The sequence below is a fragment of the Ascidiella aspersa genome, chromosome 7, assembly GCF_963924565.1.
Source record: "Ascidiella aspersa chromosome 7, kaAscAspe10.2, whole genome shotgun sequence".
In the NCBI taxonomy this organism is placed as follows: Eukaryota; Metazoa; Chordata; class Ascidiacea; order Phlebobranchia; family Ascidiidae; genus Ascidiella; species Ascidiella aspersa.
The window spans coordinates 18,899,197-18,911,941 of NC_139453.1; the positions used below are offsets into that span (position 1 = coordinate 18,899,197).

At 37.9% G+C, this 12,745-nt stretch overlaps 1 protein-coding gene across 10 annotated transcripts in view; it reads right to left on the reverse strand.

Moving 5' to 3' along the window:
- Nucleotides 1-10,103, reverse strand: part of LOC146138146 (filamin-C-like) — a 28,013-nt gene extending 17,910 nt beyond the window's left edge. The window contains exons 1-18 of one of the 10 annotated variants that reach the window (XM_083394785.1): nucleotides 8,928-10,103; nucleotides 7,533-7,784; nucleotides 7,061-7,158; nucleotides 5,883-6,030; nucleotides 5,621-5,817; nucleotides 5,389-5,548; nucleotides 5,115-5,315; nucleotides 4,902-5,039; nucleotides 4,691-4,827; nucleotides 3,794-3,902; nucleotides 3,555-3,656; nucleotides 2,557-2,757; nucleotides 1,966-2,103; nucleotides 1,759-1,898; nucleotides 1,542-1,668; nucleotides 1,228-1,421; nucleotides 690-950; nucleotides 341-590 (exon numbers count right to left, since the gene is read on the reverse strand). In XM_083394785.1, the coding sequence (XP_083250911.1) occupies nucleotides 341-590; nucleotides 690-950; nucleotides 1,228-1,421; nucleotides 1,542-1,668; nucleotides 1,759-1,898; nucleotides 1,966-2,103; nucleotides 2,557-2,757; nucleotides 3,555-3,656; nucleotides 3,794-3,902; nucleotides 4,691-4,827; nucleotides 4,902-5,039; nucleotides 5,115-5,315; nucleotides 5,389-5,548; nucleotides 5,621-5,817; nucleotides 5,883-6,030; nucleotides 7,061-7,158; nucleotides 7,533-7,784; nucleotides 8,928-9,267 (3,193 nt within the window). In that variant the 5' untranslated portion in view covers nucleotides 9,268-10,103. Of the gene's footprint in view, nucleotides 1-340; nucleotides 591-689; nucleotides 951-1,227; nucleotides 1,422-1,541; nucleotides 1,669-1,758; nucleotides 1,899-1,965; nucleotides 2,104-2,556; nucleotides 2,758-3,554; nucleotides 3,657-3,793; nucleotides 3,903-4,690; nucleotides 4,828-4,901; nucleotides 5,040-5,114; nucleotides 5,316-5,388; nucleotides 5,549-5,620; nucleotides 5,818-5,882; nucleotides 6,031-6,759; nucleotides 6,858-7,060; nucleotides 7,159-7,532; nucleotides 7,785-8,927 lie in introns of all 10 variants that reach the window. The other 9 variants (XM_083394784.1, XM_083394789.1, XM_083394786.1 and 6 more) reach the window with 9 other exon arrangements.
- Nucleotides 10,104-12,745: the final 2,642 nt, after the last annotated feature.

The window sequence follows — 12,745 nt, forward strand, 5'->3', positions numbered from 1 at the left end:
TTTTGGATTTTAACGACCTACGACCTACGTGAACCGGTTGTTAGGTGAAAGCTTATAATTCACTTCGATCACTGCCATCCTGCGCCTAACTATATATGCTGTTCTAAGCATAATACTGAATATAATAACGTTACAAATTACAATCACATGTGTTTGCACATTGTGAAGAGACCAGAACTTTTACCGCGTATAAAACGGCCCCATACACAATTAAAAAAGAATTGTTGACAGTATAATTGCCACGATCAGAGAAAAGGCATTCTTTAACTCGGTTACATCTATTTGTTGTGATATAGAGATATTGCGTGTGCTATTTACATGACAACCATATATTGCTGACCTGGGCCGGGTGGGGTGTACTTAACAGTGAACGTGTCCGAGGCCTCGTTCTTTATAATTTCGAAATCAACATCCCTCTGTGTGGGTGCAATAACACCCGCTGCACATTTAATTCCGATGCTGATATCACCAGTCCCAGCGTCCGAGCAGTCCACGGTGAAATACGTAGGCTCATTAGCCTTTAGGCCGGATTCAACTCCTGGTCCATAAACCTTCACCCGATCGGGGTAAGAATCTTCTTGCACAGATACCTACAGGTTAAAAACAAAAACAGTGATCACAACATACAATGCATTGTTGAAAGTGGTGGGTCGTCTTTTGATTGTGAGAAGAATAAAATGGGTACAAACCCTGAACGGTGAATCCTTTACGGCAACACTGTCGTATGATGGAATGATTGTGTGTTTGATTGGTTTTTGTGGTGTGTAACCACACTCATATGTCCCATCGCCATTGTCGTTAACTTGCACCGGTATGTCGTCTCCATCAGCAGTTTTCGCGTAGATTTCCACGGGAGCCTTTTTTCCAGCTTTGCGCGCATCGAGGGTGAAATTTGTGGGTCGCCCGCTCACGGGAGCGCCGGATTCCAATCCTGGACCGTAAGCTTTCACCTAAAACATATATTCAAAGTTGGCTCTTATCTAAATATGCACGTACAGTCGTATATGCTTGGACGTTAACAAAAAAAGCGTATTATGTTTTATATTGCTTTCATAAATGAGATGTAGGTTGCTTGTTTGTATGCTTTACTTATTATTCATTTCTAATGATTTACTCTATTTCATAAGAGCGGCCCTTGATCCACGACGATAAACTTATAGTCAGTGTAGCAGGTTCGTTTGTGTTTAAACTCAGGTGACACTTGTTTTCTTGTGTTTTCTTATCTACCTTATCTGGATTTGTCGTGGCGTCTGCTGGTTTTACTTGAGCCATAAACGGAGATCCTTTAATGTCGTTGTCGTCACAAATGACGTGGACCGCATACTCGCCGGCCTCTGTTGGGTAATACTTAACATCACAAGAACCATCGCCGCGATCATCACATTCGATCTGCGCTTGGGACGGTCCCTCAATTGAAAAACCTTTGCGACAAGACTAAAATTATTAGATACAATCCAAGGGCCAGATAACGGCTATGCAAAGAACACAAACTTGTTATTAAAATTTGTTATGGCACATCATTTTAACCTAATGAATCTCACCTAGCTGTCCTACGTCACTTCCTGTTGTTTCAACCACAAAATCAGCAGAATTACCAACTTTTCCTTCACTTAGTCCCGGGCCATAAGCACGCACTTTTTGAGGGCCAGCTTCGTTTCCGACAGTTACCTGTCAATGTATATATCAAAAATAGAAATATTGTAAGCGGATGAGCGCCCTAACGACAACCCATTTTAATTGTTGGTTTAATTTACTGACCAAAAACGGACTTCTTGGAATTGGTTTTCCACCATACGTAACGCTTACAGTATGGGGTCCTGCTCGCAGTGGGTAATACTCGCATTCGTAAACATTTTGATTTGTAGGGCTCTTCTTCGTAGTTACTGGTTCAGATCCACCTAACAAGAAACCAAACGTATGATTAAATGCACTTTTTCATTAAACAAGGCATGCGGAATAACGTACGTGGTCCCTTGACCGCAACTTTGAGCTCAGCATCTCCAGCATTGTCCGTAGTAACACAGAAGTTTGCCTTTTCACGCATTCTCACACCAGTAGGTTGGATTCCACGGCCATAAGCACGACATGCGTTGGCGTTGAATGCTGAAAATAATGCGAGTAATTTCAGCTTAAAGTCATGCACAGCAGGCTGAGGTTAGAATACAATTGTTGTCAATATGATTGCGTGGCTAGTTTAAATTAGATTTAGCCGTAAGCATTTTTGGCTAGAGTGGAAAAATAGAACGATTCTGCACACAACAAAAGAGTCGAACCAGGAAAAGAAAGCCTTTCTAATAAAGTGCTGTGGCGAACCCGTTTGAACAAAAGTGGGCTATTTTACGCCATTTAGAACAAAGAACGAAACAAGATCGACGTAGAGAAACATAAAGGCATTTCTAAGCTCTGAGTGCTTCAGGGTAAACTTTTCCAGTGTAAAAAAATTCACATTTCACAAATAGATTACAACGCATTTACATGTAGCATGTATTCAAACTATATAAAAAATTTCCCACAAAATTCCTGGAATTAGAACATAACTCGCATTGTTTGACTTACATGGGGAAATATCAACCATAAAAGGACTTTTGGGAACAGATTGTCCCGCGAAAAACACTGACACCGTATGTCGCCCAACATTTCGAGGGGTATATGTTGCTCGCGTGACGTCATTTCCACGACTTTCCAATTGTACAGGAATGTTGTCATTGGAACCATCCGGACCGGTTATGACCACTTTAGCGTTTCCAGTTCCAGCATCTAATGATAACATTGTTTTAATCAAAAAGTTTTCGTCCACAATAACTTAAATGTATTGCAATGTCGCAGCTAGCGCCATATTTTAAACCGCCTTTACTTTTCTTTGTATTCGTTGCTACAAAATGTAGAATATTTTAAACAAGTGAAAGATGGCCACTTATTATTAAGGTCCTTAATGCAATATTTATTTATGAATGTACTTGTGAGAATCATATCGCTGTAGGGCGATATGTAGGGTTATTCGGGTTCAAGTATATAATACTGCAGCGCAACAGATACGCTGCCGCAGGTGAACTGTAATATGAATCGTGCTTGTGAGTGTTTGTGATAGTTTAACAACCTGTACATAACATGCTTCAGTTTCTTGCATACACCGGTGATTTACTGACAGGCAAATTTCGCATGTACGAATTATTTAAATAAAACAAATTAAAACTAAGCTTCAAAACAGAATGTAGAAAATGCGATTGTTTATATTACGTGATATTTGTGGGTCCTTCACTTTATTAGCTTAAGGCATTGATAGGTGCCTATAGGAACTCATTTTAAAGTTAACAAAATTCAACGTATCGCGCCGTCGGAGTCCAAGTGCAATCTAATTATTTACCGGCTTCATCATAAAAAGGCTCTTGTCAACTTTTCTGAGAGGAATAAGTTTTAAAGCTGCGATATGTTATTCGGCCTCAGATACACATAGTGCCGATGCATGATGAATTGATAAACTTTATGTATGCAGCTGACACCGTTACGAAACAATGGTATCAGCCAAGCAAGACATGCAATTATGCAAGAAAAACCTGTCTTGGGTTTATGGCCTGCTTGCCCAGGGCGATATCCAGTATTCTGGTTATATCGTGTGCCAATTCCCAAACTTCTCGAATGACGTCCAGCTTGCCCAGCTGACAGAAATGGTAACGTCATCAACTTATAACTTTACCCAAAATACTTTTATACAATTTACATCCGCATCAAGGAAACGGTTCTTATTTCCAAAACATACCAATAAAAGCAACAATTATATAAAAACAGCGCTCACCGGATGCAAGAACGTCAACGTAAGTTGGCTCGTCAACAACATTTCCTGGTTCTATGCCAGGTCCTTGAACTTTAACCTTGCTGGCATCCGCCGGAAGATCAACGTTGACCTACAAAAACGTTAAAAATGCATTATACACTACATGTACGACTGGACGTGACGCTTCGGTGCAACGAAAATTTCTATTAAAGTTGAAGTTTGTCACTCGCGGTGCGCAATCGATTTGAATGGAACGAAGTACTATTGAGCTTCCATTTCAGGAAAGATTGAAGCCGGTTTCCCGTGTAGTTGATTCATTTGCTCAAATTCATGTTTCTTCACATGCAGAGTTGCGCATCCCCAAAATTGGGCAGAGGAAGGCGGCGAGAATCGACATAACAAATTCGTGTAACCATTTATGTCGAACGTCTCCCACATAGAAGGGAGAATAGAAAAAATGTCTGTATAGCGAACAGGGCGACAAGCCGATGACGTAACTTAATTGAAATTTCACTGCTAGTTTACCAATTGGCACCCACACTTACCTGCTAAACTCATCAATTCACATACATATGTTAAACGAGAAGTTGCGTTGATCCATTATATTGATGTAATTTAAATTACTTTATTTCACAGGACTGCATAATTATTTTGTACCTGAGGTGGTAATGTCGCTGGTATCTTAATACAAAGTCAAAATAGGTCTAATGTGGTATTACACTAGTAAACTCAAGAAATAATGCAAACTTTACCACTTCGAAGTGCAAAACGTACGATCTGTAGTACCCACTGTGTAATATGTTTTTTGCTGGTAACCAGATAAGTTTAAATTGTATACCACTTATTGGTGTGATGTATTATTTTTTGTACTGGAACGAGTAGTTCCTTGAATGAAAGAATGGAATTAATTTTCATTACCCTGTAAGGGCTTTCAGGTGACGGCTTTCCACTGTAGGTTATGGTAATAACATATTGCCCTGGTTTGCTTGGACAATATTCACAGTTGAAAGTTCCATCGCCGTTGTCTTGAACCGTAACTTGTTCGGCCACACCACCTAAGAAAAGACAAAAAAAAATCTTCATACAATGGAATTGTTTAAATATGTTCTGTCACCGAAAATGCACTTACGTGGTCCGACACACTTTACTTCAAGTTTTCCGACTCCAGCATTTTCGGTGTGAACAACAAATTTTCCCGTCTGGCGAATTAAATGTCCATCAGGAAGAAGACCGTCCCCTTCCGCCCATATAGCAGAGGGGTTAAACGCTACAAATTGTTTGACTTATTAGCACTAACACAATAAACAACTTAAGTAATTATGAGTAGGACTACGTTACTTACGAATCGATATTGGAACCTCGAAGGGGCTTTGTGGAATTGTTTCACCGGCGAAAAGTACATTCACGTGATGTTTACCATTTGTAAGCGGCATGTAATTGACGCGATAAGTGTTTTCTGTTAATGGCTCAATTTCGGGCCTGACTGAATTACGACAACCAGACGGATCTTCAATAACAACTTCAACGTTTCCAACTCCAGCACCTTGTTGCAAATAATAACAATAATTAGTAAATTCAAAGACTTTGTGAAAACTCAACACTGTTAGCATTTAAACCTTCAGTAAACACGTCGAAGTGGGTCGGCGCATTTACGACATTTCCTGGTTGCAAACCAGGTCCCTTTGCCGAAACACACGACGGATCAGTTGGGGAATCCTCGACGTTTACGACAAATGGACTTTTCGGAATTTCAGCCCCAGCAAACAAAACTGTTACCTAAATAAGTATACGTGTTAAAATTATAGTCCGAGTATATGTATTGCATAATGCATCGTTTATTTTTTATACCTCATATTCACCAGGAATGTTGGGAAAATAGGTGACAGCGTAACTTTTTAACTTATCATTGTTAGCAACAGTAGCCAGTTCTTGTTTGTGGCCATCTGGGTCTGTTAAATAAACCAAGACCTCTCCATTTCCAGCAGAAACTGTTTCAACAGTAAACGGGGCAGGCTGGCCTACTTTTAGTCCACTAGGTTCGACGCCTGCAAAATTAAAAAGAAAAACGTTGAAGACATTTATAATAATTTACATAATATAATTATGTTACCTTTTCCATAAGCGCGAGCTCTTTTTGAATTTGTTTTTGGGCGAAGTGGAGCTCCTGGTTTCAACTTGGATTTCGGAAATTGAGATAAGTACGTCATTACACTCAATTCGTCTACATTTGGGTTTGTGATTTCTTCAGGGGCAATAACCTTTACAATTAGAAATAATAATAAAGAGTTGTTTTAACATAATGGCTGTCTGCTAATATAGGCATTTAAAACGGGAGATGGGCAATCAAATTGACGCTTTAGAACACAACCATTTTGCTCGAGGCAAAACTGTCATGGTTGAGCGCGTTTAGTGACGCAACAGGCCGGCCGACAAAAACTTGGTTGCCTTATTTGGTGAACGATTTTGGTTCAGGTTTCTTACGCGCATAGCTGCGGTGATTCAAAATTAGCAATCGGCGGCGAATTTTTTCTCGTCGACCTGACCAAATATTAAAAATTTGATTTATTTATTCACATAAAATATATCCTGTAGTCATATAACGAAGGCCAAAGACATTAGATTATAATAAAACATTTTTTATAAATTTTTGGGTTTGAGTATGCGAAACGGTATTTTGCATTGAATAATATCTGCACTGAACTAGAAGTATCATTTACCATGCACATTTGTGCCCATTTTTGACAACCGCACAGTTGGGCCGCACGTAAATGGAGGACATTCGGCTTTGAGGTTTCGTGAACCATGCCAAACAAGTCATGTATCAAGCACTCTTTGGTTGGCATTCGGTCAAATCGTATTTTTGTGAAACTCTCATGCAAATCAACACGTATCTCGTGCAAGCTAATATAGAGCTAAAGTACCCGAGAGCAACTTGACATGTAAAACATATATGACAATAACTTCGTAAGTTTGTAGGCTAATTTTACCTGTGGGACGCCAAGCCAGTCATCGGCCAGCTGCATAGCTTCCATTGCATTTTCCTTACCATTTTCTGGATCCCAATCCTCCCAATCAGGACACAAGCCTGTATGCGTTAACATGACGAAGTGAGTATGCATAAACAAGCACAAAACATGCGTTACAGTTAATGAACAAACTTTGCAGTAAACAGCAAGACCAAACATGAGCTGCAAGAAGAAAAGCAGAAACAGAAAAGGCCTAGGAAACGTGGACGTGAAGTTAGGCATGCGTTTTCCACGTAAGGTTGGACCGGTAAAGGTGACGGACCTGAGCAACGCCAAGATGATCATCAGCGAGATTCATTGCTTCCGTTGTGTTGTCTACTTTGTTTTTAGGATCCCAATCTTGCCATTGAGGACATAGACCTCAAGTGTGGTAAGAAATAAAAGTAAAGAAAGAAATAAGAAGAAGAAGCATGATATAGTAATGTCTGGCGTAACATTTATAACCACAAAGCCTATTTCGAACTTCTATATTGTCACACAAAACAATTAAATAACATCTGAAAACATAGTTTTCACATTGCAATAGTTTAATTTCAAAGCGTTTACCAACGATTTTTTTCTTTTATTTCATCAATTTTACGCCCATCTATTGTTTAAAAGTATGAAAGTACTTGGTATCAAGTGACAGGAGTTGGTTTTGTCGTTCCAAACAATATGAGAAGAAAGTCCTAATGAGTGAGTAGGCAAGAGAAACGGGAAAAGTGTAAACAAGTTTATTATATAACACGGCTTACCTGGGGCACAATTGTCAACCAGCGCACCCAACGCTATCCCGTCTTGCCAGTTTGATTTAAAGTTGGTAATAGGCATTTGGGGAATTTTGTTTTGTATCCAACCAAGAAGTCGTTGCTTCGGAGTTGCCTGAGCCTTCTCTTCCTCTTCTTCTTCATCGTCCCACATTGGCATGGAGATGGAGTAATGGAGGATAAGCGTCCATATTAGACCCAGGATCAACTTGAGGTTGCCATCAACAATAGCTTTACTGTCTACACAATAAACACACCAAATCACAAATTAATGTTCAAAGCCAGTAAAGGCATTAACCACAGGGCTTACGAGGCCATTCATTTTTCGGTTATTTCAAAAAGACCGCCCTAATAGTTGTTGTCGGAGAATAATCCAAAAATTTTAACAGCAAATGCAAATGGATGTATTTGCGTACAATTTAGAACATTATTGCAAATGTTTTTTTTGGGTTACCTTGAAAATTATATGTAAAATGCCCTGTTAAAATGACGAAGTAGGCCAATAAATAATCGTTTGTTCGTCCAGCGTTATTTTTCGAGAGTGTCTAATAACCTATCATATTTGTCGTGCAGTCATCGCAAGGAAATTTAGGCATAGTTTCAGTCACGTTATTCGCAAAGCAATACCTCAGCCTAGAATCGATTATCCCTTTTGTCAAATAGTTAGCAAAAGGTCAACTATAACGACATTAGCCACGCTAAACAAATACAGTTGCGTTTCTTACGCAGACACTCCTGGCGGGACACGCCCTCTGCACAAACGTTTGACATTATGTGAATGCGCAAACTTAAGCATCGTTGTTTTTAACGTAGCTCCAAAAGGGTGCATATATCTGTTTGAAAACCAAAACATGGTTGGCATGCAACCTGTTTATGCCGATGACAGTCTTTAAATCGAAAACTAATACGGTGTCTAATAGCCTTTATTGACAAAACATGTTTGTTTAAAAACATTACATCAAGTAATTGGGGTATTCAAACGGCATTAGTCATACGCAATTCGTTCAACGTCCAAACGCATGGGACCTAACACAGTGCTAACCAATGTATAATAAATGTAACAAGCCGATATCTAATAATAGAACAATATTAATATTTAATATTACACTGTAATTAACTGTGGCATTTGCATTTTAACAAGGGGTAGAAGGAAATTTTATAAAGCTTAAATGGTACGGTACGATCACCAAAAGATTACGAACCATTTGACTAGCAGCACACGCGTTCTTGCCTAAGGCATTGCTTTACAGTTAACGCATATCCTGTAGCATGGCTGTTGTTGATAGATTTAACGTAAATATTTTTCTCTGCCGGCAGAGGGCTGCATGACTATTGAAACATATACGCTTAGCGGCACAACAATAAAATGACCAAGGTCCTTACCAATGCTAACCAGTTTAATTCTCTCTCTTTCCAAAAACTTTAAGGCCACAGAAACATTTTCCAACTTCATTTGCCTGAAATTAGGGCGTTTGTTGTATCTTTCCATCTTCTTTTGAGAAAGAACTTCAAGCAGAGATATTAAGCGTAAACCATCGGAAAGGTCAGTCTCCAAATTGGCCAAACGTTTGTTGATACACTTAAGATGCTCATTGCACCAACGTGTAAACGTATTCTTCTGAATTTGTTTCCAAGGTGCATCTTGCGCTAACTCTCTTTCAGTAGCCGGCATTTCGTCGTCGAGATAATCACCACTCGAATTCACTTCGGTATTCATTTCCATTTTGGTGCGGGCTTATATATGTCGAAAAAAAGGCACTTGCTCAGTAAGCCGTAACGTCGTTCAGCTTGAGTAGCTTTGTGCAGTCGAGTGTTTGCAGCGATCAATTTAAGAACGGAATGAGGTTAACTTCCACGACCAAGTTGAATAAACTACAATAAAAACAGCGTTTAGCACTATTAAATTTTTTCTCTTACGACACATTCTTTATTTCGGTAGTAATCGTTTGTTTGCAGACGTTTAGTACGTTTCGTGAAGTACACGTATTGCTAAGCTATTGTACCAAACAAGCGATTGGGTAAATTGGAAAACATACATAATAGGCGACAATGAGCGGGTTTTGTATACTATGCTTGTAAGGTTATAATTTTTTCAGAAATTACTAAATTGCGTAATGTCTTGACGTTATAAAACAAAGAACTAAGAAACGAGTGTACCCAGTTCAACTGTTGCGCAAATGTGCAACTGGAATTTACTCTAATTATAACATATATACCATAACGGATTTTCGAGAAGTGTAAGAAAATTAATCGTTTATTCGATATCAACCAAAAAACAATTTAGAGAAAACCTGATACATTGACAAACATAAAAGATATGCACATAGCCCGATGAAATAATGTCTTGGCTATTTTGGCAAGATATAAATGTAGGATGGTCATTGACCTCGGCATTGTATGGCTTCACGAAACAACGTAGGCTACTAAGTTAGCGCGAAGTGCAACAAAGAACTGTGTTTCAAGGTAAAATAACTGTTTTGTATAATGATCAGGTTACATTGCCACATTGCAAGGATGGTATAGCCTCGCGTAATTAATATTAGATTAACTGTACTCTGACAACAGGAAAGATCACACCACTGAAGCAATTGCTTCAAGCTTGCTTTCCGTTTAAGAACGATGCGAAAGCTTGCTGCTAGACTGCAACCTAGCGCAGCCTTTTTGCGTAATAGGCTATGTCGCTACACCTTGTATTGAAAAATAAATGTCGCTACACCTTGTATTGAAAAACAGTACTTTATAGCGACACTCGAAGCTTTATATAATAATGAACAGTAATGGATTTTCCCATTACCATTTTTTCATAACTGCCTTTCTATACTGCCAACACTTTATGAAAATGACAAATGATGCTTAAACAGCGAATACCAAAGTACTTAGGTTTTAAGAAACACAACTTATCTATATCTGTTGTAGTTAAGTCTTTCTCGTTCGAATTGTGACCACATAACTTTGCAAGGCAGAGTTAGTACGACGAGAAAATACTTTAAATCGACTTAGCTGAAATATGATCAGGGGCGATTTCAGGAGTGAAATGAGGATATTCCCTCCAAAACAATATGATTTTCAGCCACCAAAATGCAAACCAAAACAAATTTGCGCTTTGAGCAAATCAACTTTGATTTTGTACTATGTTTTGTCCAATTCAAGGTAATATTTTCGGTCTAAGGCGCCGTATTATATTTCATATTTTCCATGTGTTTACACCTTAGAGCTCTATGTTTCTTAACTTTTTACAAAATTATTTACTTAATGCATTTTATGTTGTTTGTTTAAATATATAGCGAGTGTTATATATGGTCATTGTATCGTAAGTTACGCCTAACCAACTTTTAAAACAGAACAAACGCAATATGCTATTTAGGCTCCATGCCAACGTTTTTGCGATTTTTTATGCGGCTGTTAGGCTATGTAGTGCTTTTTATGAGTTCATTGAATCAAGTGTTCTTTTAATGTAAAAGTTTTGGCAACTGACACCAACTAAAAGGTATTTACCCCTTCCACGTTTATATAATTGTTCACCAGTTCGTTCGAGAACAACACGATTCTTACGATTACCTATAATTATGACGTCTAGTTATGACGTAGCTTGTCGTCATATCTATAACAACTTTTATGGCCCCTGTAAACAAAAAACCTGGATCCGCCCTTGAAGAAATATTCAGTTCTGTTTTAACAAAGAGTCAGGCACGACTTTAAAAAAGCGCAGAATCGTACTTTGACAACAGGAAAGTACATCACGCTTTACACTTACTAACGAAAACCGCATAACTTTGTAACCATAACCCAGGTACAAATATTGGTCATTTTTCTAGTATAACCTGTTAGTATAACACAGGTAATACAAATGCTTTAGTAACCAGTAAATATAAAAGATAAAATATGTGTAATATAGGCCTAGGCAGGGTTACCATCGGCTTAAGCCAAAATAATCCTAAAAAAACACTTGTTATTCTCTGCGCCACAAATAACTTTAAGCAGCTTAAATCGCGCTAAGCGCGAAAAAAAATCTTTTTTTGGTTGAATTTGCAAAACTATTAAGTCAAAGGGAGACGTGACGTTCTCGACCAGGGTTCACCGAACCTTTATCATACAGGACCAGATAATTGTAACGCCTGATCCTCGGGGCCGGATAACAGGATTTACGATTACAGGCCAGGTATAGTATATTGTGTCGAATTTTTGTAACTTGATTATCGTAAAACGAAGGAAATATAAAAAAAAACATGTAATAAAAACTGCAGTGAGGCCTAATAAATTGTTAAATAAGACAAACTAAGCACACAACTTAAAACCAAGCATATTTCTTAGAAATAGGCACATTAGTATTTTCCAAGACACTGTATTCAAAAATAAGCACAAATCATTCTTTTATTTGAAAAACTAATGAAACAAATGTTTACTAGGGTCTAACGATATGCCGTAACGCCTATACTTATTGTGGCAGCACAAAAATCTGACTGTAGGCAACACCCAGTAAAAGTTCGAAGTGGAATTAACAGTTGGCTAGCGCAAATTAAACATATCATACGTAAACTAAACTTTTATGAAATTCGACGCGATAACCTATTTTTGACCTAAAATTACTTTTTCTGACCAAATTACATCTGAAATACATTGATTTAAAAATCGCATTGTTTTATAAAGGACTCAATATGTGTGTCTTTGCGTAATCAGAACTTTGTTACGATGCTTTGGGGATGTATGACCACCGGCGGATTGTAAATCATTTATTTTTCGAGAATATATATACTTCCAACAATACTTAGTTGATATTTTTGGCATATACAAAAGACAATCAACAGAAATGCATTTTTTTGAAGAAAAACAAGACTCTTTTTTTATTTTGGTGTACAGTTTATTAGAAATAGGAGCTAAAAATTGATGTCACTTACTTAATTCTTACATTAATCGGGCATTATATTAAACAAATGAGTTACCTTGGATAAACGATAAACTAGTTACACAAAGCCAACAGATACGCGGAACCGCAACTTTACAATACCACTTAAGTACATTTTGTAAACGATTTTGACTCGAAATGATTTTGATAAATTTAAAAAAAAATTTGACCTAACGTCAGAATTTCGACAAATTTAACTTTTTTACCAAGTCAACTCGCTACTTATACATCAAATGGCGTACCGGACACTATACTAAAGAGAATTTCATAATCTTTAGAAATTTTACGTTAAAATATC